The sequence below is a fragment of the Apaloderma vittatum genome, unplaced genomic scaffold (genome assembly GCF_000703405.1).
Source record: "Apaloderma vittatum isolate BGI_N311 unplaced genomic scaffold, ASM70340v1 scaffold24992, whole genome shotgun sequence".
NCBI classification, from domain to species: domain Eukaryota; kingdom Metazoa; phylum Chordata; class Aves; order Trogoniformes; family Trogonidae; genus Apaloderma; species Apaloderma vittatum.
Genome location: NW_009705687.1, coordinates 3,414 through 28,073, shown reverse-complemented (window position 1 = coordinate 28,073; position 24,660 = coordinate 3,414). Strand labels below are relative to the sequence as shown.

The window sequence follows — 24,660 nt, the reverse complement described above, 5'->3', positions numbered from 1 at the left end:
ACACTCTAGTCATTAGTCTGCAGTTAGTTTAATGGTAAATCAATTACTGATAACAGCATAAACTCTGGCAGCGCAGAATTTATAGCAGGCTACAAAAGCCAACTGTGGTGCTGCCAGCCAGAAGGTGCTGAGCTTGTTGGGCCACAGCAGGACTATTCCTGGTGACCAGGTCAGAGAGACTGAGACTGCCTGAGCTGCCGTTGGTCACCCTTCTGACCACAAGCAGACGGGTCTGTAGGCATTGAGGCACACCGACCGAAGGCCATAAAATTCCTTCACGCACATAAAATACTCCAAAGGTTACACAGGAAAAAATACTGGTGGTAGATTATATCCATCAGCATATGACACAGTTAAAAGTGTTTTGACGGACCAAGAATGCCATTACAGAAACCATGGTTGAAATCTGTCATAGCTTATTCCTTCCCTCTTTGTCTCCTCCTCTGTTGCATTTCTGGCATGTGTCCCTCTACAGCCAGCATTCCTTGAGAAAACTAAGGCCACAATTTAAAACCTCAGTTGCCTCTCTAATGAAATAGTAGAATCATAGAATGGCCTAGGTTGGAAGGGACCTTAGAAATCATTTAATCCAAGCTCCGTGTCATGGGCAGGGACGCCACCTCTCGACTAGAGCAGGCAACACATCGGGATTGAGCAGGAATCAAACTCGCGATCTCAGTGTTATCATTGTTGTCAGCACCGCACTCAACCCACTGAGCTAACCGGCCCCTGGTTTTAGTAATGTTTATATTATTTCGGTTTATTGCCAATATCAGTGTAAAGATAGGCTGGATTTATTTGACTTTTTTTTCCTTATCTTCATCAAATCGTGCAATACCACTCTTTATGATAGGTTGCCCACTGATGCTAACTGATAATGCCTCATATTCTACAAAACTAAAGGCCTATTTTTTCCCCAACTAATTCTGCCCAAAATATAGAATATAGAACTAATTCACCCAAAATATAGAAAGCCACATTTTCCCTTTTTGAATAAACATGTATACCTGGATTTAGATAGTTCTACAGGAAATAATTAGCTTCACTTTACTGACAGTGTAATATACAGAGATTCTAGTAATCAAAAATGAGTGTAGCCTGCTATGAATTTGGGAAATGGCACCAGTGTATCCTGTATAGATTTAATTCATATTGTACAGAATGATTCACTACCACATCAATTCCAGGTAACAGGACTTCAGTAAGTAATCTTCAGAAACTCCCGAAATGATGACTGAACCCACAGCATAAACTCATTGCATATTTTGAAGCATCTCTTTTACTTCTCTCTGGAAATAAGCAATGCTACAGCAATATTTTTTTCTACTTCATGCAACACACCACTTTTAGTGTTAGTTGATTAACCTTTGTGTTATGTGTAATTAATACAATAACCTCACATGAACTAAAGCTTTTCCAACCATTATATCTCCTTTTTCTGCTAAATAATCAAATCAGTATAGATGGGGGGAAATAAAAAAATATTCTTCCTCCAATAAAAATGCACCATTTTTTGGCAAACAAATTTCCTGTTTCTACAGGTAGCTATACAATAGACTCCAGATGGAGTAGACGTACATTTCATTCACAATAACCTAATCATTCTTATTTACTCATAATGTGGACTTTTACATACTCACCACGTGTGTATACACACATGCATATATACACACATGCATATATACACTTGGTCTCTTCTTTTACGTGACAAGCAGTAGGACTAGAGGAAAACAGCCTGAAGTTGTGTCAGGGAAGGTTGAGATGAGATACTAGGAAAAAATTCTTCACCAAAAGGGCTGTCAAGCATTGGAACAGGCTTGCCAGGGAAGTGGTGGAGTCACCATCCCTGGAGGGATTTAAAATTCACGGAGATGAGGTGCTAAGGGACATGGTTTACTGGTGGACTTTATAGTGCTAGGTTAACAGTTGGACTTGATGACCTTAAAGGTCTTTTCCAACCTAAACAATTCTATGATTCCCTATATATATATATATAAATATCTTCTGTCCCTTATAGGCTTTTAAAAATCACTAATGCATTTCTAAATTAATCACAATGATAATAAAGCCTTTCAGGGGGGCTATAAAGGAAGAGCACCTTCATAGAGTGAGATCACAGAATGTTAAATCATCATCGTAAGGAATATTTTCAGGGCAACAATGTAAATATTATTTACTTTAATCTTTTGAAATTAAGTGAGTTTCAGTACTGTTATCATAGCTTGACCCCATCACCATATGGAAGTAATTAAAACACAGATGAAGACAGATTTTTACCTCTTCAGAGATCGCTGAGGACAGGCTGTCAAAATAACATCTAGAATCATTATTATTATTAAGCCAAAATTGTTCATTAATTACTTAGATGAAAATTAATGATCTCAGTGACTGCACATGAAAAAATTTTCTATAAGGCACTGACATATATTCTTATTCAGAAAGAAAAGTGACGTTGGCAAACGCCCCGTAACTTCTGTTTGTAAGGTAAGGCTGGTAATTTCCTGCAAAATAATGCAGCATTTGGCATTGGCCTAGGTAGAAAAGATTTTCAGCGACACCTTTTTCCATTCTACAAGTCTCCTTTTATTTGCTTTTAGAAACACATCAATCTTGCAGAGATAATTTTACTCACACTGTTCTTCCCACTCCTGGTCATCGTCGCACTGTTGATTATGTTGCTGAGCTTGCTTGAGGCTCAGATACAACTCTTTTGCTCGGATTTCTTCCTGCTGCCTTATTTGTTCTTCACCCTTTTGTCTTTCCTCTTCTTCTCTTTTCTAGGCAACATAAAGTAAAACAGTGGAAGAGTGTGTCAAAAGTTAGGACACTACTTCAGTTGCTTCCTCTCAGAGAGCAGCTACGTTACCTTGGACAGCTCACAGTATGTATAAAGGTTTGCTATAATTCAGCCTCTTTTTAGGCTGAAAGGGGCTGAACTATCCGAAGGCTATATTAATTCAGTAGAAGTATATATTAACACATCCCTACAGCAAATATGTTTTATTTTATAATACAGTGGAGCGGTACTCATTCAAAGGTTGTCTGTCCTAACTTAACATCGATCAGGGCACAAGTAGCAAAAGCAACCCAAATACAGTAACACAGATGTACAAACAATGTTGTTTAATGTCCCCAGGAGGGACTCCTACAGGTTTCCCCAGTGGTGAAACAAGTGTCTGGAATGTCTGTCTGGGAAACAGAAAAAAAACCAACACTTTTTGTCCCCCATGGGGAAGGAAAGGTGCTTTTTCTTCCTTTCCTCCCCACCACTCCAGTTCTCTCTACCTCTGAGAAGTTATCTGTTGTTAACCAGGCATCTGGAATTGCAGGAAGACAATTCCAATTCTTTTCAGAAGACAGCTTCCCAAAGGAAACAATATTGCTGTTTGCAGACTCTAGAAGCTCAGTGAGAGCCAGAAATAGCAGGAGATCAAGACTGTTCGGTTGTTCTGGTCATGGAACATACAATTGCACGTTTAAGGAAGAATGACATAAAGACTGAAAAGTGATAAGTGATTTACCAGTGACACAAGCAGCACAATCTTCAGAGTGGGAAACCAGAATAAATGCACATCTCCATCCTTTGAAAGGACTCAACCACTTTTCCATTTCCCTAAGTAACATAAATCAACATTTCTCCATTTAGCACAGCTGAGCCCCATCGGTTTACACAAGGAGAGGACCTGCCTTCCTGATAACACAACAAATCAGAAGACCTGAAAACCTGGGTATTATTAATGATGCACCTGTGTAGTGAATAACATTTCCAAAACATAAAATGAACATTAGTCTGCTTTTGTTTCTGAGAAAGAAAATCCTCGTATTGTACTTCAGTCAATTTTATTGTCAGTATCTTTGTTTATTTCTAACATCATCTTCCCATTGCTATCTCCTGAGTCCAAAAGAGATTAGTTGAACAGACAGATCATTATTTTTTCAAAAGTCAGTGCTTTTAGGAAGCACTAATTTCAAAGCCCAGAAGCTTCTTCAAAATAAATATTAAAAAAAAAAAATCTTTTAAAATACCCTATAGAATTAGGGATTCCATATTTCAGTTGCCAGTAAATGGCTCTATTCCCTTCTTAGAAGAAGTATGCAGGCAGCTATTCTTTATTCTTATGAGGAGAATATTAGTTCACTTGTCTTCACTACCTAAAAAAATCCAAAACATCTAGGCTATCTTTTCAGGAAGATGGACAGACACAGGGGTAATCCTGGGTTATCACAAAGTTTTCTATTCAATGTCTCAAACCACAAGGTAAAATTAATTTGGAGGGGGAAACACATGGAGGGTAAAAAAAAATTAAAAAATAATATCTCTCACAGTAGTTTGCCTGAATCACAAGAGAATTTTGTCACAAATTCGTTTGTTTGGGGTTTTTTGATGTAGTTAGTGTTGAAGCATCTGTAGTAAAAATATGAAAGGGCCTGAAAAAAAACAAACAACCCAAACGTAGGATTCAGTTAGAGTTTGAGATCCAAATAGAAAGCAGTAATGCTTACTAAGAAAATTCTATCTTTCTCTTTTTTTTAGTGAGAAGGAGATTTAAGTGAGAGAAGAGACAAGAACAAAAAATGCTGGCACTTGATTCTGAATTCAGAAACCTTTTTCATATTAATATTAATATTATTCTTATTAATATTTTTCATATTTCATATTCCATTTTAAAGGAAGAACAATTTTGCATTCTATTTATTCAAATTAGCACAGGGATGCATGTGCAAGTATATTGTATAGCTCCTTAAAGGTGTGTGCGAGGAGAAACAACGCTTGTTAGTATGCCACAGAATAGTAATCAAGTAGGAGTAAAAAACGTACATTTGTATTTAAAATGAACAACCATCGAACTTTTACTTTTACTCCATTGGAAGAGTAAAGCAACCAGTTCATCTGCTACTCCCCATGAACCCAATCCTGCACGTCAGAGCTGAGTGTGAAGAGTTATAATAAGCTACAAACATCACCTCCTGCCTGACAGTTGAAAGAAACTGTACTGTGTGCCGTGACCCTTTCAGCTCTTCTAGAATAATTAAGAAGGTGATAATTCAGTACATAGTCACAAATTGCCAAGAAATACCAACTTGCTGCAACAAATCACACTGGCAGTTCAACAGGCAGCAGCAATCCTCTTCAGCTTTAACCCCACTGGAGAATTTGACCATGCTAAATGATCTTATCTAGCCTCTGGCAGTTGAGCATTTACCATAAACTTGTTACTGTAAATCTATGCTTCACAATGTTTGATAGCTTTAGTACAGCTAGCGCTAAAGAATATTTAATATCAGTCATGGCTAGCTTCTAACATTTCAGTCCAATGTGTATGAAAGGAGAACAGGTCAGTATTTAGTTTTTCCTGCAGAAAGATTTAAAACATACACTGACAAAAAGTCAAAATACAGCAGTTGTTTGTTTGGAGTTTTTTTTGGTTGGTTGGTTGGGGTTTTTTTACAATGGAAAACTGTGCTTCTGGCTGCTATGGCTCTTGTTGTCTCTGGGGAATCTTACAGGATGATGCAGGGCAGCTGAACAACTGCCATCCTACTCAGGGCAAAATCTACAAGAGATATTTGTTACTACAGTACTCTCTGAAGCAAAGGACGGCCGGGACTGCAGGCACTGCCAGCACTCTTCAGGCTGCAGGAGTTGTCTTTGGCAGCCCAAGAGCTGCAGCTTGTCAGCTGCGTTACAGCTGTGGTGAATCTCCTGAGCAGCCTCAGTGATCATCCCTGAGCCAGAGCAGACATTCAGGCTACTTGCCACAAGAGCATAGCTCGTCTTCAGACCTGAGCCCTGCTCCGAAGAAGGAAATCTGGAAGTTCTGGGGTCCCTGGCTCCAGGAGAGGCTGAATTCAGGGAGTAGAGTTCTCCATAAACCCACTCGACAATTTCCAACAGAGCTGTATCTTTTAGCAGGAATATGCTCACCTCTTTCCCAACCTTTTTTGGAAAAAATTGTCTCACTTGAATCAGAAAATGTTTGCGAAGACATTATTTTCTTCTCACCTATCAGTGTCTGAACTGTGGTTGCATTGTAATTGTGACTGAATGAACCCAAATGAGGCATTTTCAGAATGAACTGGGTGTCAAACCCCAGCAAGAAGCTGCCATCACATTCTAAATACGCTGTCCTTGGGAGAGAGTTCAGTGTTTTCTTGACACATCAAAGCACAGAGTTCAACTTACAGCTTATTTGCACTTAAAGACAACAAGCCCACTCAAGTGCTTGATGTTTACTTGGAGACAGGAGTTTTTTTTAAGCGAGGAGAGAATACTTACTGCCATATCATAAGAAGCCCACAGCACTGTAAGTAGTGATGGTGACATTTTACTGTAATCCTAAACTCTACACGTAGCAACAATTATCTGAAGAATCAGGTCCACAACACTTTTGGGCACAGTGAAGCACTCAGATATGTGCTGAAAGCCCATCCAAGTCCATAGGATTGAAGTGTGTTCTTATTAAGCATAAACTGTCCTTTTTAGAGATTTCCTGAACTAAAGCACTAATTATTCCCTGGAGGTTGTTTCTAAAACTGTCTTCCTTGATGAGAATGGAAGCAGGATACAGAAGCTCTTGAATTTGCACCTTAAAAAAAAAAATCTCACTTTACTCACCATAATCCCAACTGGAATGAAAGGTCACAGACCTCCACCCAGATTTATTAAAAAAAAAAAAAATAAAGTACATGGAAGGAAATTACAATGTACCATTACTCTCTTGTTGCCTATCAAGAGAATTAGGATTATTTCTCCTTAAGTGCCACTCTCTTTAAAATTCCTACTAAATATTTTTTGATGCATGAGGAAGAATAATGCCCATAAAAGTTTATATGCAGCTTTTGTTTAACACACATTGAATCTCCAATGAATTTTTAAGAAGCAATCTAACTTTACTGTCAACTGTGCTTTTATTACTAAGTTTGGCAGGCATCCGATGCCGTCATACAGATAGTACTTTACTCTTAATATTCTTTATGTAGAACACACGAAGAATAAGTTGAGGAGTATCTCTCTGTTATTTCTAAATGCAGCTGAAGGAAACCACCCACCCCTGGCTGGCTGACACTCGTATCTTTAATTTGCCTTAGCTCTGCACATTGTTCAAGACTTAATGACAGCAGCTGATAACAGGAGGAAATTATGCCTATGATCTCTGAGCTTTTGTGAATTAGCAAAAAGATTAATGAGAGTAATTGGCTCTCTTATTTGTCCTTTGCAATCGGCTCATAAAATAATAGCTGTCCTTAACCTGCAAAAATAGAGCAGTCAACTTTTATATTCTAGTATCATAAACTACAGGCATTTCTGCTTAAGAAACACCAAGGAAAGCAATACTTTTCTAATAGTGCTGGAAAAGGAAACAGGGATCATCATTCACTTGGATATGTGAGATTCCATTTATCGAGTGCAGATAGCCCTAAAGTCCCATGATAGGTCAAGAGGAGTAAAAGTATTTTTAAAAAGTAGCATTTGTGATACAAGGCGGTTTAGAAATCAAACACATCAGCAGAAAGGACAGTTTCAGTCTCCCAAGTCAAAATGCTTCAAGAGGATGAAGCATTAGCTGAGACTGAACTTTTCATACCCCAGTTTGGAGACCACTTTAAACACCATCTGGCTGTCATCACCAAGGTTGATTACCAATGCATTAAATATTTTAAACCTGTTAAAACAGGCTTGCTAACCGATCTGCATCTCATTCCACACCCTGAATCATTCATGAAAGGTACATTCCTTCGTAATTTCAATGATCGCAGTCATACATGAGTGGATTCATTAATTCATCTTTTTCCCAGCACTTTAGTTCTATTCACTTTTTGTAGCTGGAGGCAGATGCCAGAAACCTAACCTTCCTATTTTCCTGTCTAGGTACCTTTCTACTCATCCAGCTGGTAAATATTTCATGTGCTTCTTCCACTGCACAAGAGTAGCTATAAAAAGAGTAAAATGGGATGGAGAAGCTTAAATAAGCCAGTGGGCAGAGAATTTAATGACTCCCCCACATTAGCCTGTGAGACTCACTTGTCTTTGAAACGCCTTTGCTGTCTTTAAGCACAGCACCATGTACAAGATTTGCTCTTTCAAGACCAAGTAACAGGTAAGTTGCTTTTCTGAGTATCAAAGGTGTAGTGTTATAGTACCAGGGGTCAATCCCCTGATTTGGATGTCTGCTGATGGAACCCTATGTTAGTCCAAGTCCCTCCCAGCAGATCTCAAATTTCAGACCTAACTGAAAACCCAGGGCTGGAAACATAATTACATTATGTTGTCGTATTGATACAGAAAATGCCAGGAGCACACTCAATAAAGGGGTGTTCAGAAAACAACCACTGCACAATGTCTTGTTTCCAAAGTCATTTTTGAAGCCAAAGAGTTCATTTCTGCTGAGTTCTCTTGAAAATTTTGGTCCATTTATTTAAATTTTTGCAAATATTCTCTTCAAATGCTTGATTTTAAGGAAATCATGGGGCAAGGGGGGGAAAGGGTTTCTGTTTCTTTAATAAAGACATTGGCAACTTTATGAACAGGGCTAAAGAAATCCTGGCCAGAGGTTAGAATTTGAAATTCAAAGTAGAAACTGAACCAAATTCTCATCCCACGTTCAGCAGCGAAATTCTTGCTCTTACCAGGCACACAGTTGGACAGAGGATACCTGCTCACTTCCCTAGAAACAGGGGGAGCACAGATCATTGTGACGTGACGTTACCTTTCCAGATAAGCAGAATTTGGTGTCATTCCTTTAAAATTGTTTCAACAACTGAGAAAAATAGTTTTCCTTAACGGAAAGTTATGATTGCTGGCCACCAAAAGTCTCACAAGTTGCTTCCACTCTGCTTTTTCAAAAAGTCTCTTTGAAAAACAACAACAGTGAGCTTGTGGACATTGACCCCAGCGAGTGCACTGTAAATCAACCATAGAGATATGAGTGAACCATGTGTCAGTCTTTGTTCGAGGGCTTCGCTTTCTGGAAAGCAGAGGAAAGAGCATTTAATTAGTTGCTCTGTTCATTATTCATGCATTAATAAAGCACTTGAAAGGTATAGTTTCATTACTCACTGACATCGAATTTCAAAGGCCCTGTTCTCTCCTATGAATTCCTATTAATTGCGCAAAGGTAAATCAGCAACTTTGTGCAGAGAAGGCTACAGGAATCACCCTTGCTTTGTGCTACAGTTACCACCCTCAAATCCCAAGGCCACGATTTACAGAACAACTAACTTGCTGCCTCTAGTTTGTAATCAAACTGCATAAATTCAACACCGAGTTTTTCAGCATTTCTCCCATCACAGAGGAACAAGGAGGGAGTCTACCTGCACTTTCCACACCTTTAATCACCGTCCCAGGAAGGAAAAAAAGATGTGGAAAGCTGTCAGCAGGGGAGAGGAGCAGAGACAGAAGTTCCTGGATGCAGATCTCCCAGGAGACGGGCTTTGCGACAGGCGTTCTCCATGGAAACCCAGCCTCCCCGATTCTGTGCAGTCCCAGAGCGCACATCCCTGACCCAGAAGGCTGCAATAGTTTCTCTGCATGCTAAACCAACTGTATTTTGTTATCTCTAACTTAAACATATTTTTATCTTTATGAAGTAATATGAATGGGGTAGACAGAGGTCATCTTGTCCTGTTTCATTTTCAAACTGTTACTTCCAACAAGAGAATGTGAAAAAAAACATTATTTCTGACAAACATTAAAATGTTGTAACTGAGCTCATAGAAAATTCATGAAGAGGTCAATGAAAATCAGGCAAATGGACTTCCCTCAGCAGAACCAACTGGACTTTTCCCATATGTTGAGTAGGAGAAGAACCAACCCCTCACTACCTTAAAGAACACAGTAATAGAACTTGCAAGTTAAATGTGAACAACTCATCCAAATTACACAGAAATGTGTTCAAGCAAACTAACTTAAAATGAGACATTTCACAACTGTACATTTCTTCCCCCACTATGAATCACTCAGCACAGCTGACTGAACAATTCTGCTAATGTGTGAGCTGAATAACCAGTTTGATTGTCCTGACACTTTTGAATGAGATATGTAATCTTTTCCCATCACTCACCCAGCTGTTCTAGTGAACACCAGCTAGTTATTTGTATATTCCAGGATGAAAAAATTACAACTCTGGGTTTTAAACCTTATTAATAAACAAGCTTAAGACAAGGACTTTGGCTCTGTATAAAAACATGATCAAAAAAAAGCCAAATTACTCTATGCAAACCTTCAGTTCCTCTTGAACTTTCTCCTCCTCCAATTTGGCAGCTTTCCGATCTTCTATTTCTATTTTCCACTTTTCTGCAACTATTCTGGCTTTTTCCTGAGCCATAGCATCCCGGAATTTCTTTGTAATTTCAGCCTCCTTTTGCCTCCTTCAGAAAATAATTTGAAAATAAAAGTTATTTAAGACACTGAGTATTTTTTTAAATTGAGGATCAACACTTGCTCACCTGTTGCAACAAATAATTAGCATAAGACTTCATGGAAGTATACAAGGGAAGAATTAAAATGTATTTAACAAGAGACTCACAACAAATTGGATTTAAGGAAACTATCCAAAAAGCAGACATTTTCAATTTTTTCTGATAAATGACTAATTAAAATAGCACCTTCTAAATTAGAGAGGTACTTCTTGGACGTCTTTGAGTCATACCCTGGCTTTTTCCTTCCCTGGCTGAACAAATAGATTTTTCTGTCAGTCTACCAAAATATGATTGGGAATTTATTGTCTCTCAAATATCAATACAAACGTCAGCCAAAGTCCTATACTAGATTTTTTTATTAGCACTGACAATGTAAAAGGAACACAGAGCACAAGTTGAAGCTTTTAACTTCTGCTTAAATATGCAATCAATATAAGCAAGCAGAATCTCCCATGGAAAGAAATAATATAGAATATCTGGTATTTAAACTGTCACTTTTAGGTGCTGCACTACAAAAAAAGGCAGGAGGCAGGTGCTTTCCTTCCAAACAACATCAAGCATCAAACCTCTTTTGAATCTCCCCCAAAGCTGTAAGAGGCCCTGCTGGAAACACCAGCATGGCACATTGTGTAACCAGTTTCTGAACTGCTGGGATGAGAATCAGTACAAGCATTATGCAAATAAAACCAATTACAAAAAGGATTTTATGTACCAAATCCTCATTGTGGGCATAGATGTGTGATACAACAAACGTTTCTAATTAAATCATCTCAGAACCAGATTATTTCTTTTATTGATTCACAAATCGGTCAATGTTTTAGCAAAATTCCCCACTTATTTCTTTTTTTTCTGTGAGAAGGGTTTTTGTTTTTCAGTATGCAATAACAATAAAATTATGTTTTTCACACGTTGAAAAATTGCCAAAATGAGTGAAAGCAGATGTCACAAAACACACTTACCAGTTTTACCCAGCATTACCTGCTGCCTTTCTACAAGGCCATGTCTCCCATTATGCCAAGTGGACCCCGAATTCAGATTCTTAAATCCTCACCATAGTTCTTCTGCCTCCTTCTGTGCTTGTTGCCTGGCTCGTTCTGCTATGAGCTCCTCTGATATCTGCTCGTAGGGCTTGTCACCCGGGGCTTCTCCCATCACCCAGACCCAGACCTCACCATCCTTCCCGCGGAGCCACTGCACGTGTTTGCCACTACCTGCAACAGCCACCAAAAAGACAAAGACTGGCTCAGCTGCTTAGCTAAATATAGAGGAAACGATGGGAAATCTGCAATTTAGAAACATTAAGCTTGCAATTTACAATTCAGGAGGAAAGCACTACTAAGAGGTTGGATAAAATTTCCAGATTTGATCAATTTACCATGTTGGGGTAAAAAAAGGGCTTGTACACTGCAGATCACCCAATCTTTAAAGCCTCATTGTTCTGCAAAAATAAGGAATTATTAATTCTGCCACGTGTTTCCCAGAATTTAGGTATTGTGATCCCTTTTTAACTGTTATATTTTCTTGCTTTAGGCAGCAAGGGATGAACAAAGAGAAAGGAAAAAGAGACAGAGCGACATCAATAACCAGTGACATTAGGTGACTAGCAACGCTTCAGCACATAGAGCATGCCAAGCGTTAAGCATACTGAGATTTCATCAAAACCCCCGCAAAAAAAATCCAGTAATTTCCTGCTCCCACTGCACGAAGAAGAAGCTCATGCTCCGAGCGCGTCGGTCAGCACTGCAGAGACATTTCTGTTCATGTAGGCAATTGAAAGGGATTAAATTTTCATGAAGGACTCTATGCAAAAAAACCTACAATTACTATGTTGACAGAATGATTTTAAAAACACTAAAAACCCCTGAGTGTTCTTTAAATAACAGACCATTTGGCGAACCTTCATGTCCAAGAACCAACCACAGCATTCCAGCAGACTAAAAAGGGCACTGGATTAGATCCTATTTGAATATATTTTGATAGTCATACCTGACTTAGTGTGGTTTGGTCTCTTCCTTCTGCTTTTATGTGTACAATTCATAGATATTTTACAAATTTTTAGAGGCTCATAACAAGGAAGTAGTAGCAACATCTCTTATGCATCCATTTTTGTGCTTTATTTCTTGCAAATTTACTGAAACTGTTCTTCACGAAAGGAGATTCCACCAGAAAGACTGTTGCCAAAATGGATAATGGATTTATTTTAAAGAATACAGACTAAAAGGCCGTAAAGGCTCAGCAGTTCATCTCACTTCCACTACATTACAGTCCACTAGATTCACCCTTTTATCTAAATATTGAGTTTAGTAAACTGTGTGTCGTCACATAGCTTCAATAAGGCATCTTGTTTCATTTGAAAACTTGAAGAAATGGACAGTCCACCTTTTTCCTAGGTAGTACTTCTCTGGTGTTGCCATAAGAGTTGTTTCCTTTTAGAATGGTCTTTGCTTCTGCTCTTTACTGCATCTTCCTCTACTAACGTGGGCTTAGTTGCTCTCACCTTCAGCTACCTGTTGTTCAGCAATAGGGCAGTATCCATTTAACCAGATTAAGTTTCCTGATGCACAGTCAATAAAGTGTTTTTGACATCGCAGACTTAAGAGAGAAAACTGCAGGAGGGAATGAAGTGGGGCTGTTGACAGCCGGCAGTGCCAGGGCCAGCCCACACTCACAAGCGTTGACAACACGAACTGAAGGCAAAGAACATATCAGATCTCTCAATGAAAGTTAATATTCTATATCAAATTTGAAAATGTGGTTTATGTAAATTCCCGGTGTTGGTCTAATGGTACTGACCTCAAGGGGAGGGGGAAATTTAAGCTAATAATGTTTTCCTTCAATAACTCTCAAAAGCATTTGCTCTTTCACGGTCTATCAGATTATGTCTCGCATTACAAATGTGAATGTATTTTCTTGTGGTTCCACTTCTGTAAATTTCTGTGTTCCTGTCAGCACAACATTTATGTCACATTTTTTGGATACAGCATTTAAACATCATCTGCTGAGAACTGACTGGCCACATCGGTATTTTCACCTCCTGCATTTCATGGGAAAGTATCTTGAGAATATGGAATGATTTCCCAGGAGTCCTGATCCTACATAACCAACTGCACCTTTTGTTTTAAAAGTGGCCTTTGCACTCTCTCCTAGGAGGAATCTGGATATCCTAGTTGTTCCCCTTCATTCAGTACTTTAAAGAAAACATGGCAAACAACATGTCTCACATTAATTTATTTGTATCATAACTGGTAGACAGGGAATACTTCTACTGTTCTGAGACAACTTCACTACTTCTGCTCATTTATGAGCCTACCAGATGAAAAGAGATTAAAATTCTTTTCAGGTAAGCAGACAATTTTTTTTTTTTTGCTTCTTTCCAGGCTTTCTGTGCCAAAGAGTTATTAATATTTTTCTCAGAGGCACAACTTATCCATTACCCAGCCCCACAAAACATATAGTTGATTTGTAGGCATGTTTTGAGAAATTGTTCTCTTTCCTCCTTTTAAAACAATGGATCTCTCTTCTAAAGCTATAGATAGTAGATGTATAAACTCTTCTGAAAACATCAGTATAACATATTGTCAGTTCAGCACTAACCACTGTGTGCCACAGTACAGGATACTACTGTACAGGCATCCATAGCTCAGGTTGAAAGACAACAGCGCTATCGAACAATTCGGCAGTTTTAAGCTTCAGCATTAAACAAATCTCCACATGTACAATTTTAAAACAATTCAACTTGAGCACATATGCTTTTATTCCTTTTTTTTTTCTTTAAAGGAGAAGGTCTTTTTAACATCCAGCCACCCTTTCTAATTTGCTTCACAAAATTACTCCCATGTAAATCTCCTCTTAAATCTACCCTCCTCTGAAGTTGGAGATGGGCTTTACTGTACAATCTCATCATAAAACTTGGTAGTTTCTTAGCACAGAAAAAACACCCAAAGCATTCAAAAAGTGAGCATAAAGGAAAACAAACAAACAACTCAGGGAGAAAACCTGGCACTGTGAAAATGGAATTCCTGCCATATAAAATGTCTTCGCAGCCTGCAGAATCAAGTTCACAGTGGTCACTGTCAGCTCTTCCAGGCTAACGATACTGGGCTTGCACTTCTAAACCCTACAACTAATTGCAAGACCTGAGCCTACAGTATAAAAAATTATTTTCCTTAATATTTTTAGGAAACTATAGTTTGCTTTGCAAGCAGAGAATGACCACCATTGAGGGCTGATTATAATCTAATTAAGATGCTTCTCAAATATTAGATTTTTCTGCAAAGTAAGGTATTTGGTTAACACACTGTTTCCAAATGAAACAGGAATAGAAAAATTCAACTAAATCTAAAAGGAAGAGACAGGTCCTGACTAAACAAATTTGAAATCTACATGAGAAAGAGGCAAGGGAACCTCATGTTTCCTGTTCAAAAGCAGACTTCTAAGCCCAGCCACAAAGCTTAATGCAGTCAGGAAATAAAAATTAAATCTCTTGAGTCCCAGTTTTGCACTTTTGTTTTCCTGGAGAGAGCATGGCAGGCTGCAAATCATTACCATTAGAAAGCAGTGGACATCAAAATTAGTCTGGACTGGAGAGTAGAAATGAAAGTCTTTTAGAAACAAACACTGCTCTATCAGGAAAATGTATTGAATAATTTATCAAGTCTCTTCCATCTCTACTCTTTAGACCAATGATTTATTGGCTGTAGTACTCTACCACTCTTGCAGAGCTTTTCACCTGTAGCTCCTCCACATTAGTATCTCTCATGGAGTTCCCCTAAGTCTACATTTGTACCACTTTAAGACCAGTAAATTTCTTTCTGGACACTGCTTCTTACACTAGATAAATGCACTAGACAAAACTTGCAGCACAAGCACAGATCACAGTGGAAACTTTCTTGGAGACCTACGGGCTGAACCAACAGCAACACAGATTTGCACATAGAAACACACACAACTAAAAATAAGACCAAACCACTTTTTCTATTTGTATTTATGCAGCCTGTTCCCTAACAGCGACGAAAGTACAAAACGACACCCTAGAGAGTAACAGCAAACTCGAGGCCCTTACCTGTAAGAATTATTAGCCCCTGCCAGCAGCACTATTAATCTCATACACACACTGTGCAGGAGTGCAACCACGAGCCAGCTGTGCACTCTTGCACCGCAGGCTGCTCCCGGCCTTTGCGCTACCCTTAGGAAGTCCCTGGTGTGGGCAGGGAACCGTCACTGCCACAGCTCAGAGCTGCCAGAAAAGCCGGCCGGTGCCAGCCACCTAAAGAGACAAGAAAACCAGCACCTGAAGGTGCGTGGGAGGGGGACTCCTGGCTGCAGCGACACTCAGGCTAAATCAGGATTCAATTCCATCACCTCAGACATGCACATGGTGACCAAGGCTTAACACAAGTGGAGCTGCACAAAGGACAACTGGGCCTTACGCTGCATCTGCCAGCTGGGACAGAGGAGCAGAACCACAGACTGGGTCTGGAGGTTTTATGGGTTCCTAGTTTACAGCTGGCTTCATTTCTATGCATGCTTTTAATTAAAGTGCCTTAAAACAACAGTAATCAGAGCAAACGGAATACAGCTTATTTGTTGTTCCTTTAACAGTTACAGCATCCCTGACCACTCCCATTTGTGATCCATCTCCAGTGCCTGCAATGGAATTACTCCCAGGACCACCAGAGGCTGGACTAGGTGTGGAGTTGTCACTCAGCCGCAGGCTGCCTGCTCCGGCCAGCAAAACGATTGAGAAGGCCAGGGAGCCCTGACTGCCTTTCTACCATAGGGAACATTAAAGGCTGTGTCGAGTGTAAACTCAGAAAATTAGGAGATTGCCAATTTATAATCTCAGAAACGTGGACTGGCACTCAAAGTCTGCTCAAACTCTCTCAAAAGAGTTTGCTGTTTCCATGAATAGTCTTCTCTGAGGCTGGGGCTTCCCATCACAGTTCTCCTGCTCAGAAGCTACAGATCTGTGCAGTAGTAACTGACTCTCCTTCCTCACTTGCTGGAAAGCTTTGTAGTCATACCAATAGCCTTCCACTCTCTCTTTAGAAAATACACCGGTTTTTTTTCTCTCTCTCTGCGCTAGAAAAAGGCTCCTGAAACTTATTCTGTATTTGAAACAGGCTGCATGAGTATTCACTGCTGACATCAAGCTGATCAGCCTGATCTACTTCTGTCATTCAGAGATACACTATAGCTTGTGGAGTTCGATGTGTTTGTGTGGTTGGTTTTGTTGTTTGGTGGGTTTTTTTGTTTGTTTCTCCAGTTTAGATATCTGATATACTTTGGTCTAAGCACAATGCATTTCATACGAGATTTTACTCTTGGCTTTTTTGAGCAAATGATTTTTATGGCTTCTTTAAAGTAGAAGCTTGAGTTTTGATAGTCTGCAGGGCAGATGAGATTCCATTCAGAGTTTCATTAGCTGCAGGACATTGATTAGGATGAAAATGAGAATGAGCTTCAGGCTGTTCTTGGTTCCTTGAGCTTACTCTAGTACAAGTATTTTATTTAACTATATTTCTTTCTTATCCAAACACACACACGATTTCTTTCTAAGGAAAAAATCTAGGAAATTACTGTGAATGTTTCTAAGAGACTGTTCGAAGGACAGAATGCATTTTTCCAAACATTAACTGCCATAAATCCATTAAAATACATATAGAATAATTGGGTGGTAATGATGAAAGTAATGAAAATAGCACAATCCCACAATAAACTGAATATCCGCTATAATTAATTCTGTGGCATGCCTCCACTAATAGTCCCTCTCTTCCAAGAATACATTAAAAAAACCCAGTCACTTCAACTCTTAAACCCAAAAAAATGGGGAGAAATCCTGAACTTCTCAATTTCCCCAACATTTCAGTTTACATACCATCCGATTTCAACACTGTTTTGTGTGCCCTTCTATTTAAAGGAGGATTTGCAGAGGGAGGAAAATTTAGCTGAATCACATTAATATATCAATAATAGCTGCAGGATCTCAGCACTGCCGAAAAAATCATCATTCATGGCTCTCCAGCTGCTTCCTCATCATATAACAAACTCAATCTTCTGTTTATGGAATTACAGCCTGTTACCATGGCAATAATTATGCTGCACTATATCCCTGCAGGATCAAATGAAAGAAGAGTGACTGCAAGAGAGCAAACATTAAGGAAGGTAACAGTTATTCAAATAAGACTATGGTAGTGAACAAACATTGCAAAGATAATTGTATGTAACACTCAAAGCTGGTTTTTTGCATTATCGTATGTATGTGTATATTGTAAACCAAAAAAGAAGAAAAAAAAATAAAAAACCCCAAACCATAGAAATAAAGTATCATTTATGTGGTCTCTATCTAGTACATCCCACATACTGTTTTGGCTGCCTGGCTAAGGCGTGCTATTACACATAATTTTGAGATTTGCTCACTTTCAAATGGGAGATAACATTCAAAATTTATTAAAGATATTTTTCTAACTCCAGATACAATCTAGAAAGAGCCTCTTGTCCATCCATTTCAATGACCTTTTCATTGTAAACAGTATAAAAATGCAGGTACATACGAGATCAAAGGTTGTAAAATCATTCACATCAATATCATCCGATATTCTTCTTCATAAAAAATTAATGTCAAGGCCATAGCACTGTAATTTCTGATTCCTGATCCCAATTGTCTCTTGTAAAGCATATATACAGGTCTTGGTTCCTCATACAGAGCTATCACAAAGCATCCAGGTTTTCCCATTGCTGGAGAACAAGCAAAAACCCAGGTCTGCATGGCTACATCGGGGTCTGCTGGAAACTCAAAGCAGAAGGGAAAGGGTTCTCTGTCATGTGTGGATCACGTTCTGCAGCAGAGTCCCTTACTTCCTGCAGCAGGGCAGGTTTGCACTGACTCCTTTTACCAGGCACAGAGGACCACAAAAGCAGCGAGAACACCACCACTACAGTGAGATCTTCTAGTACAACAGCACGCCAGTGGGCTTGAAGGTTAATGAACCACCATCAGCATCTGGCTACATCTACTGCTGACTTGAATACATTTGAGTTTTACCCCATCTTCCAAATTCTCTTCTCAAAACCTGGTGCCTCTATTCTTAAATGCTTTAGTTGTTACTGCTAAAAACGGGCAGAATCAGCACAGAATATTTAATTAGCTTGGGTGAACCCCATTCTCCCCTTGGCCGCAGTTCTGCTCTTTTTCCATATCAAGTCCTCATGAGCTCACAGACAGTCACACCCTCACAGCATTACCAGAGCATCAGGACATACAAGAAAGCCCATCTCACATCCCTGCGTCCAGACAGGCTGAGGAACACGACGCAGCAGCGGAACACCGGAACGCTCTCCATGCCAGTAGCTCAATTAACTCAGCAGCCTCTCTCAAAAGCAGCTGATGCCAGCTGCTTCAGACAACAGGAGCACCGAGGATTGCACGCGCGCAAGAGAAATCTCAGTCCCCTAATGAAAATTATTCTAATGTTCTCCTATTACTTTTTAAATTGTACTTGAATCAGAAACAAAAGACGGGGCTCTGCAGAATTCAACATCGCATACATCCAGGAATTTCAGAAAAAGTCAAGTCTGATGTCTCTGGTTAGACCCACATTCAATGATACAGAGACACAGAACACTGCCAAGAGCAGTCTCTGCAGGAGACAAAATCTTGGAGATTTTTAGATGTGTAGAGGCCTTAACATAAATGAGGAACACACTTCTCAGTTCAAAAACCCAGAAAAACACGTCACTGCATGTATGCCCACTCACCCTTCACACACACCCCAAAACACACGTCCACTCACTGGCCTTCGCACGTGACGCTGAGGTATCCTCCAACCATCCACTTGGGGTGTTTGAAATACTTGCTTCCAAACAGCTGCTTCTGCTCTCACATGATTTTTCAAACACAGATGCCATTTAGATACAGAAATTATTTTCCAGCCATGCTGTGATAAGCTTACCTAATTTTCTCCCAGCTACTCTTGTTCAGGACAGGTAAGTAAGAGTGTTTACAAACATCTCCCGTCTGAATGTCCTGAGCTGCAGCTCACAATGAATAGATGTCAGAAGCAGGAGCAGACCAGCGCTGTCTTCCCTCCCACACGGCTGTCCTTCAGCTGCCTAATGCTCAATAGTTTCTGAGATCTCATTTTGGGTGTGCTGACAGCTCTGGGTGCTGCATCGGAGTCAAAATCCAAATTGGCAACGTCCTTTGCTCACTCCCAACTCAGCTATATCAGTTAAAGGGCTCCTGCCTAATCAAATAAACATGTTTCTCTGCAAATTGCAAAGCTGCCTGTCAGTCAGCTCTCAGCAAACCCCAAAAGGATCTTTAAATTTTGAGGAGACTTCCCTCAGTGATTTTAGTGTAAGAAGAAAAGGCAACCTGTTTTACTACAATGAAAATATGTTCCTGAAAGATCTAACCAGGAGTAATTTGTAAATGAACTGGAGATGAACCTCCAAGAATTCATCTCCTTCATGAAGCTATTTCAGTAAAAGCCAGCAGTCATGATTTAATTAAAGCTACAAAATACTTTTTTACCTTGAGTAAGTTCACTGAACACTACAGTTTCCGGAGACGCAACTGATACTCAAATTCTACTAATATTTTTAGGCAAAGTACAAACAGCAAAAACAAGGGAACAGCTTATTCAATAATATATTCTAAAGAAAATACTAAATACATTCTGATAGTGGTGTTTATATATTGCTCCCTATTAGACATCAACTGTGCTTTTAAAATGGGAAGGAAACCAAAACTGTTGAACACCGAAAACATTTAATTCACCCTCAAAGTGAAATAATTTAACACTGACTTATTCTGATACAAATTTCAGTTTTCACCTTTCCTCAAGACACATGAAACCAAACAATCCAAATGGAAAATCAGGCACAATTTAGCCTTTACTGAAGTTGACTAATATTATGTTTTTTAGAAAAAAAGAATAAGACTAATTACACATAGGCTGGCACACTATTTGGCTCCCTAAACACTCTCAACAACTTCCATCTTATTTTATGGTTTGGACTTGTTTTTGTTCTCCAAGAAGCAAGTTTCACAGTAATGGATAGGACATTGATGAACGATCTATGTTCAGTGGCGCTTCTATAGAAACCACTGTAGACTTTGGGTCTTTGCTAGTTTGTTTCCAAACAATTAAAAAATAATCACAGTGATGATCATTCCCTAAACCTGCTGCTGATTTTAACCCCAGCACAAAGCCAATCTGACCTGTGTACACTAGTTTTTCCCTGCCCAACTCTGCACTTGTGGTTTCTGTAAGACAAAACATCTTGCACCAGAACCCTTCACCCTCAGGTCACCGGGGAAAATCAAAACCGGGTTCACAATCACTGTTCTGTTCCAAAAAAATTGACCCCTTTTGCTATGCTGCGGAGTTCACATGTACCGTCACAGTTAAGCTGCGACCAACCAGGGCACAGGACTGCAGATCAAAGCAGGGCACTTTTTGGACCATTTTTAAACAGAGAAGTGCTCACTATTATTAATTCCTTTTGTCCTGTCTTGCTCTATCCCATCCCAAAAAGGCGGGAAAAAGTTTTCATATGTAGCTATTCTGAGAGGAAAACAGAAGGATTTGAAAAGTAGTCCTATAAAGATAATTCTGATTAGATTAGCAAAAATTTATTTTATACAAATGTTATGCCATATTCACAAACAACATACATGATGGTATGTCAACTAGAACATTTCAGAAACTTGGTATAACATTAGAGATACTAAAGTCTCAGCTCTGTTTTCTACTATATTTCAAGCTACAAAGATCTCTATAAATCCAGAATAACTCTTGGCTTCAACAAAATAGCACGAACATAAAACTTGTGTCATGCAGTACAGGGTCAAACCCAAAACCTTGCCAGTGAAACTGTTCAAATCCCTGTTTCAAAGGAATAAAGCATATGCAATTGCAATAGCTCTAAAATTTATTAGTAGCCACCAATTTAAAATAGGAATAAAAATACTCCATGTTCTACATCGGGTTAAAAAAAAAAAAGAAAAATCATGCATTTTAAGAAAAGACTATTAGATTCACCTACTGTGACCCTTTGAGGCATACAGGCAAAAATACTGGACAGTAATTCTTATCTTACACCTATAATTTCTGGCTGACTTTTTCACCTTTTTAAACAAATAAACAAAACAACCAAGAAACTAGCTCCACTATGAGACCATTTATCACCGTACTACAGAACTGCACAATAAAAATCAGTTACAAGTATCTGTACAGTTAATGACTGAGGTGCCTGAAAGATAGAAGTTGTCCTTTGTAACCCTCACCCACACCAGTTGATGGAAATCAAAACACGTTTTCAGCAGAACCAATTGCCTGACTTTGCAAATCTAATTCCAATAGTCGTCTCCACAAAAAAAAAAATAAAAAAAAATCGGTAAGATCAGCTCTCTTGTATGGTTCTGAAAGAAAGTTTCTAACCATGGGCAAAAGCCAAACCGAAGTAATCCTTAAATTGACAATTTTAGAAGGCAAAATGGAAATGCATTATCGTGAAATTTAACTCCATGTGTATTCGTGAATACTTATGTCAGAGCAAATATAATCTAGAAGTGATTCTGCTGCTCTCCTTCCTCTTATTCTTTATAAATCAGAAAATTAATTACCCAGAAAATGGTCTCCTGTTCTAGGAAGCTGAATAGGTTTAATGTATAATTTATATATGGAAATTTAGGTGTTAACCCTGTGACAAATCATCACAAATATTTTTGCAGTTAGATTTTTCTGCATCTGTCTTCCTCAAAGAATGAGCATAATACAGATTCTCTCAATGATACAATGTTGTTTTGGTATGTGGAACTAAACTGCATTTTTAATTGTTTCTCAGCTACAAATCTATCAAGACGAACAAGCTTTTTGCGCAATTTCGATGCAATCCCTCTTAGGAGGGCACCATTCACAGTAACAACACTAGAATGAAGAAAACAGAAATTAAACAGAATGGGGCTTTCCAGCATCCGCCTTGCCATATGTGATGGGAAATCTTAAACTCCTATCACAGCTGATCAGGGTGTTTTGAACATCCCCCTTTAGTTTAAAGTGACCATTTTAATTTATTCCGCAGTTATTTCATAAAGGCTTTTGCTTCAAATGAGTATTGGAAACTGGTTTTGATTTGAAGCACATTTTTTAAATAATAGCCTGAATTGTTAACTACCTAATGAGCACTTCATAAGGTTCAGAGGCTCTAAATATTTTAAGAAGTCTGACAACTGAATCCAACAATCTATCTGTATTGAGGTGCTCTGAGCAAAGCTTTCTGCCACGGGTATGCTGAGATGAGCAACACTTAAAATGCTGACTGCAGAGTCACAGAGCTATTGGAGCACTTTGAGCAGCTCTCACATCAATATCTAATATCTAAAACCAGCTACCCTAAAATTATTAGGAATTTTGAATATTTAAGTTTTAATAGATTTATCTTTGGCATTTCACAGGTGAAGAACACTGCAGTGTTTGACATACATCTGTGATATTTCCTTGTTGAGTGAAGAATCACTGCAACTACATCTCCAAAACAAAAACGTTTTCGTATCTTGTATGAGCCTAACAACTTCATCGTTTGAATGGGAAAAGAGCTGGAAGCCACTTGTTCAGAGAACAGAGTAAGGAAATAAGTATTTCTGTTTATTCCAAACCACTTGGGCTCAAGATCAGACATTTGGAAACGACATCTGGAGAAGTTCTTTTGGGATGTTTTCTTCCACAATTTTGCTTATTTGCTTCTTAAGTCAACTCACAGATTCAGCATTCATAACAGCCTGTGGAAGGAACTCCATAGTTTAACTACATATTGCATGAAAATGCATTTCTATTTTTTTCCTTTTTTGGGTGTTTTTTGGCTTTGGTTTTTTTTTTTTACTTGCTCACCCCCGCTATTATCCTCTATTCCCTATAATCTTCTGGAAAGCGTTTACTACTATAACAGAAAATTTAGTTTCATACGCTATGTCTGTTCTGACGCCAGATCTTAGTCACACACAGCCCTCCATGATAAGCTCAAATTCATGAATTTATCTCCTATTCAAGCCACATGGAAACATTTAATGCCAAGTCCTGAAAAAGGCAAGACTACCTTTTGCCTGACTGAGGAGCAGGGGTGCGGATGGTGGGTGAAGAAAAAAGCCTTAGGAGTGGAGGGGAAATTTGATCGTGGTCCATCTGTTACCTCTGAAAGAACAGGAGCAGAGATTCCTGACTAAAAGAGGCACTTCAGAATGATTCCTCTTACTCTCACACTAAACTATTCCCTAGGAGGAAGAACCAGCCTTGGGAGATAAAGGGCAGCAAGGTAGCGCTTTTGCTGCCCCAGATTTTCTTTTTGCCTATGGGGACAGCTGGCACCCTGCCTTGTAACCTCTTCCAGACACGTGTGCACCGCAGTGTGCCTGCCCACTGTCCCCAGCTTGTAAGTACAGAAGGAGGTCACAAATCTTACTCTGTCTGCGCCTCGCCGTCTTTCTCAGCATGGCCTCCTCCATTCGTGCTTTTTCTTCTCTCTCCTTCCAGCGCCTCAGCTGCTCTTCTCTCATCTTGTAGAACAAGATCTGCTTCTGCTCCTCATTCAGCTCTGCTAGGAGCTCAGGGTCAATATACATATCACGCAAAATTTGCTGCAGCATGATGACTCCAAAAAAAAACGAGACAGATAAACCTGCTTCCAGTTATACTCACTATAGCGACAAACCCCCTCTGATGGGGCTCCGGAAAGCAGCCTGCGGCAAAGGGGCTGTCCCACACCTGCTTGCCCAGGAGAGGTGTGATTCTTGCTCTGGCCCTCTTTGTGCAGGCATATTCTGCTCCTTGTCTCTGACAGAAATGGAGTTCTCTGCTTATCTCATCCTCCAAGGGCAAGGATAGATGTCAAGTGAAAGGAAGGGGGAGCAACAGACAAGGATAAAGAAAAGAAAAAAAAAGAAAAAAAAAAAGAAAAAAAAAAAGGAAGGCCAGGAGGGGAAAAAAGTCGCTTCAGTGCTCCTGACTGTAAGCCAGTAAAAACAAGGGATTCTTGATCGAGCCCTTCAGCTTTTCTCCCTTGAGCAGAAGGAAACTCAATGTAGAGAAAGTCTCAGACTCTCAGCTCAAGTGGTTCCCTTCAGCAGAAATATACTCCTGAGGGTGTAACTGCTGCCCACAGGTTTATAGTGATGTCATGGTTAAAGGTATCACCTACACCAACAATATCTATGTCACTCGGGGAACTGATCTCTTCCGA

The 24,660-nt window shown here is 39.3% G+C and overlaps 1 protein-coding gene across 1 annotated transcript in view; it reads right to left on the bottom strand.

Annotated features, from left to right (window-relative positions):
* The window catches only part of SH2D4B (SH2 domain containing 4B), a 60,084-nt gene extending 36,017 nt beyond the window's left edge, over positions 1-24,067 (bottom strand). The window contains exons 1-4 of the mRNA XM_009865526.1: positions 23,884-24,067; positions 11,471-11,630; positions 10,221-10,368; positions 2,633-2,777 (exon numbers count right to left, since the gene is read on the bottom strand). Coding sequence (XP_009863828.1) covers positions 2,633-2,777; positions 10,221-10,368; positions 11,471-11,630; positions 23,884-24,067 — 637 coding nt within the window. The remainder of the gene's footprint in view (positions 1-2,632; positions 2,778-10,220; positions 10,369-11,470; positions 11,631-23,883) is intronic.
* Positions 24,068-24,660: the final 593 nt, after the last annotated feature.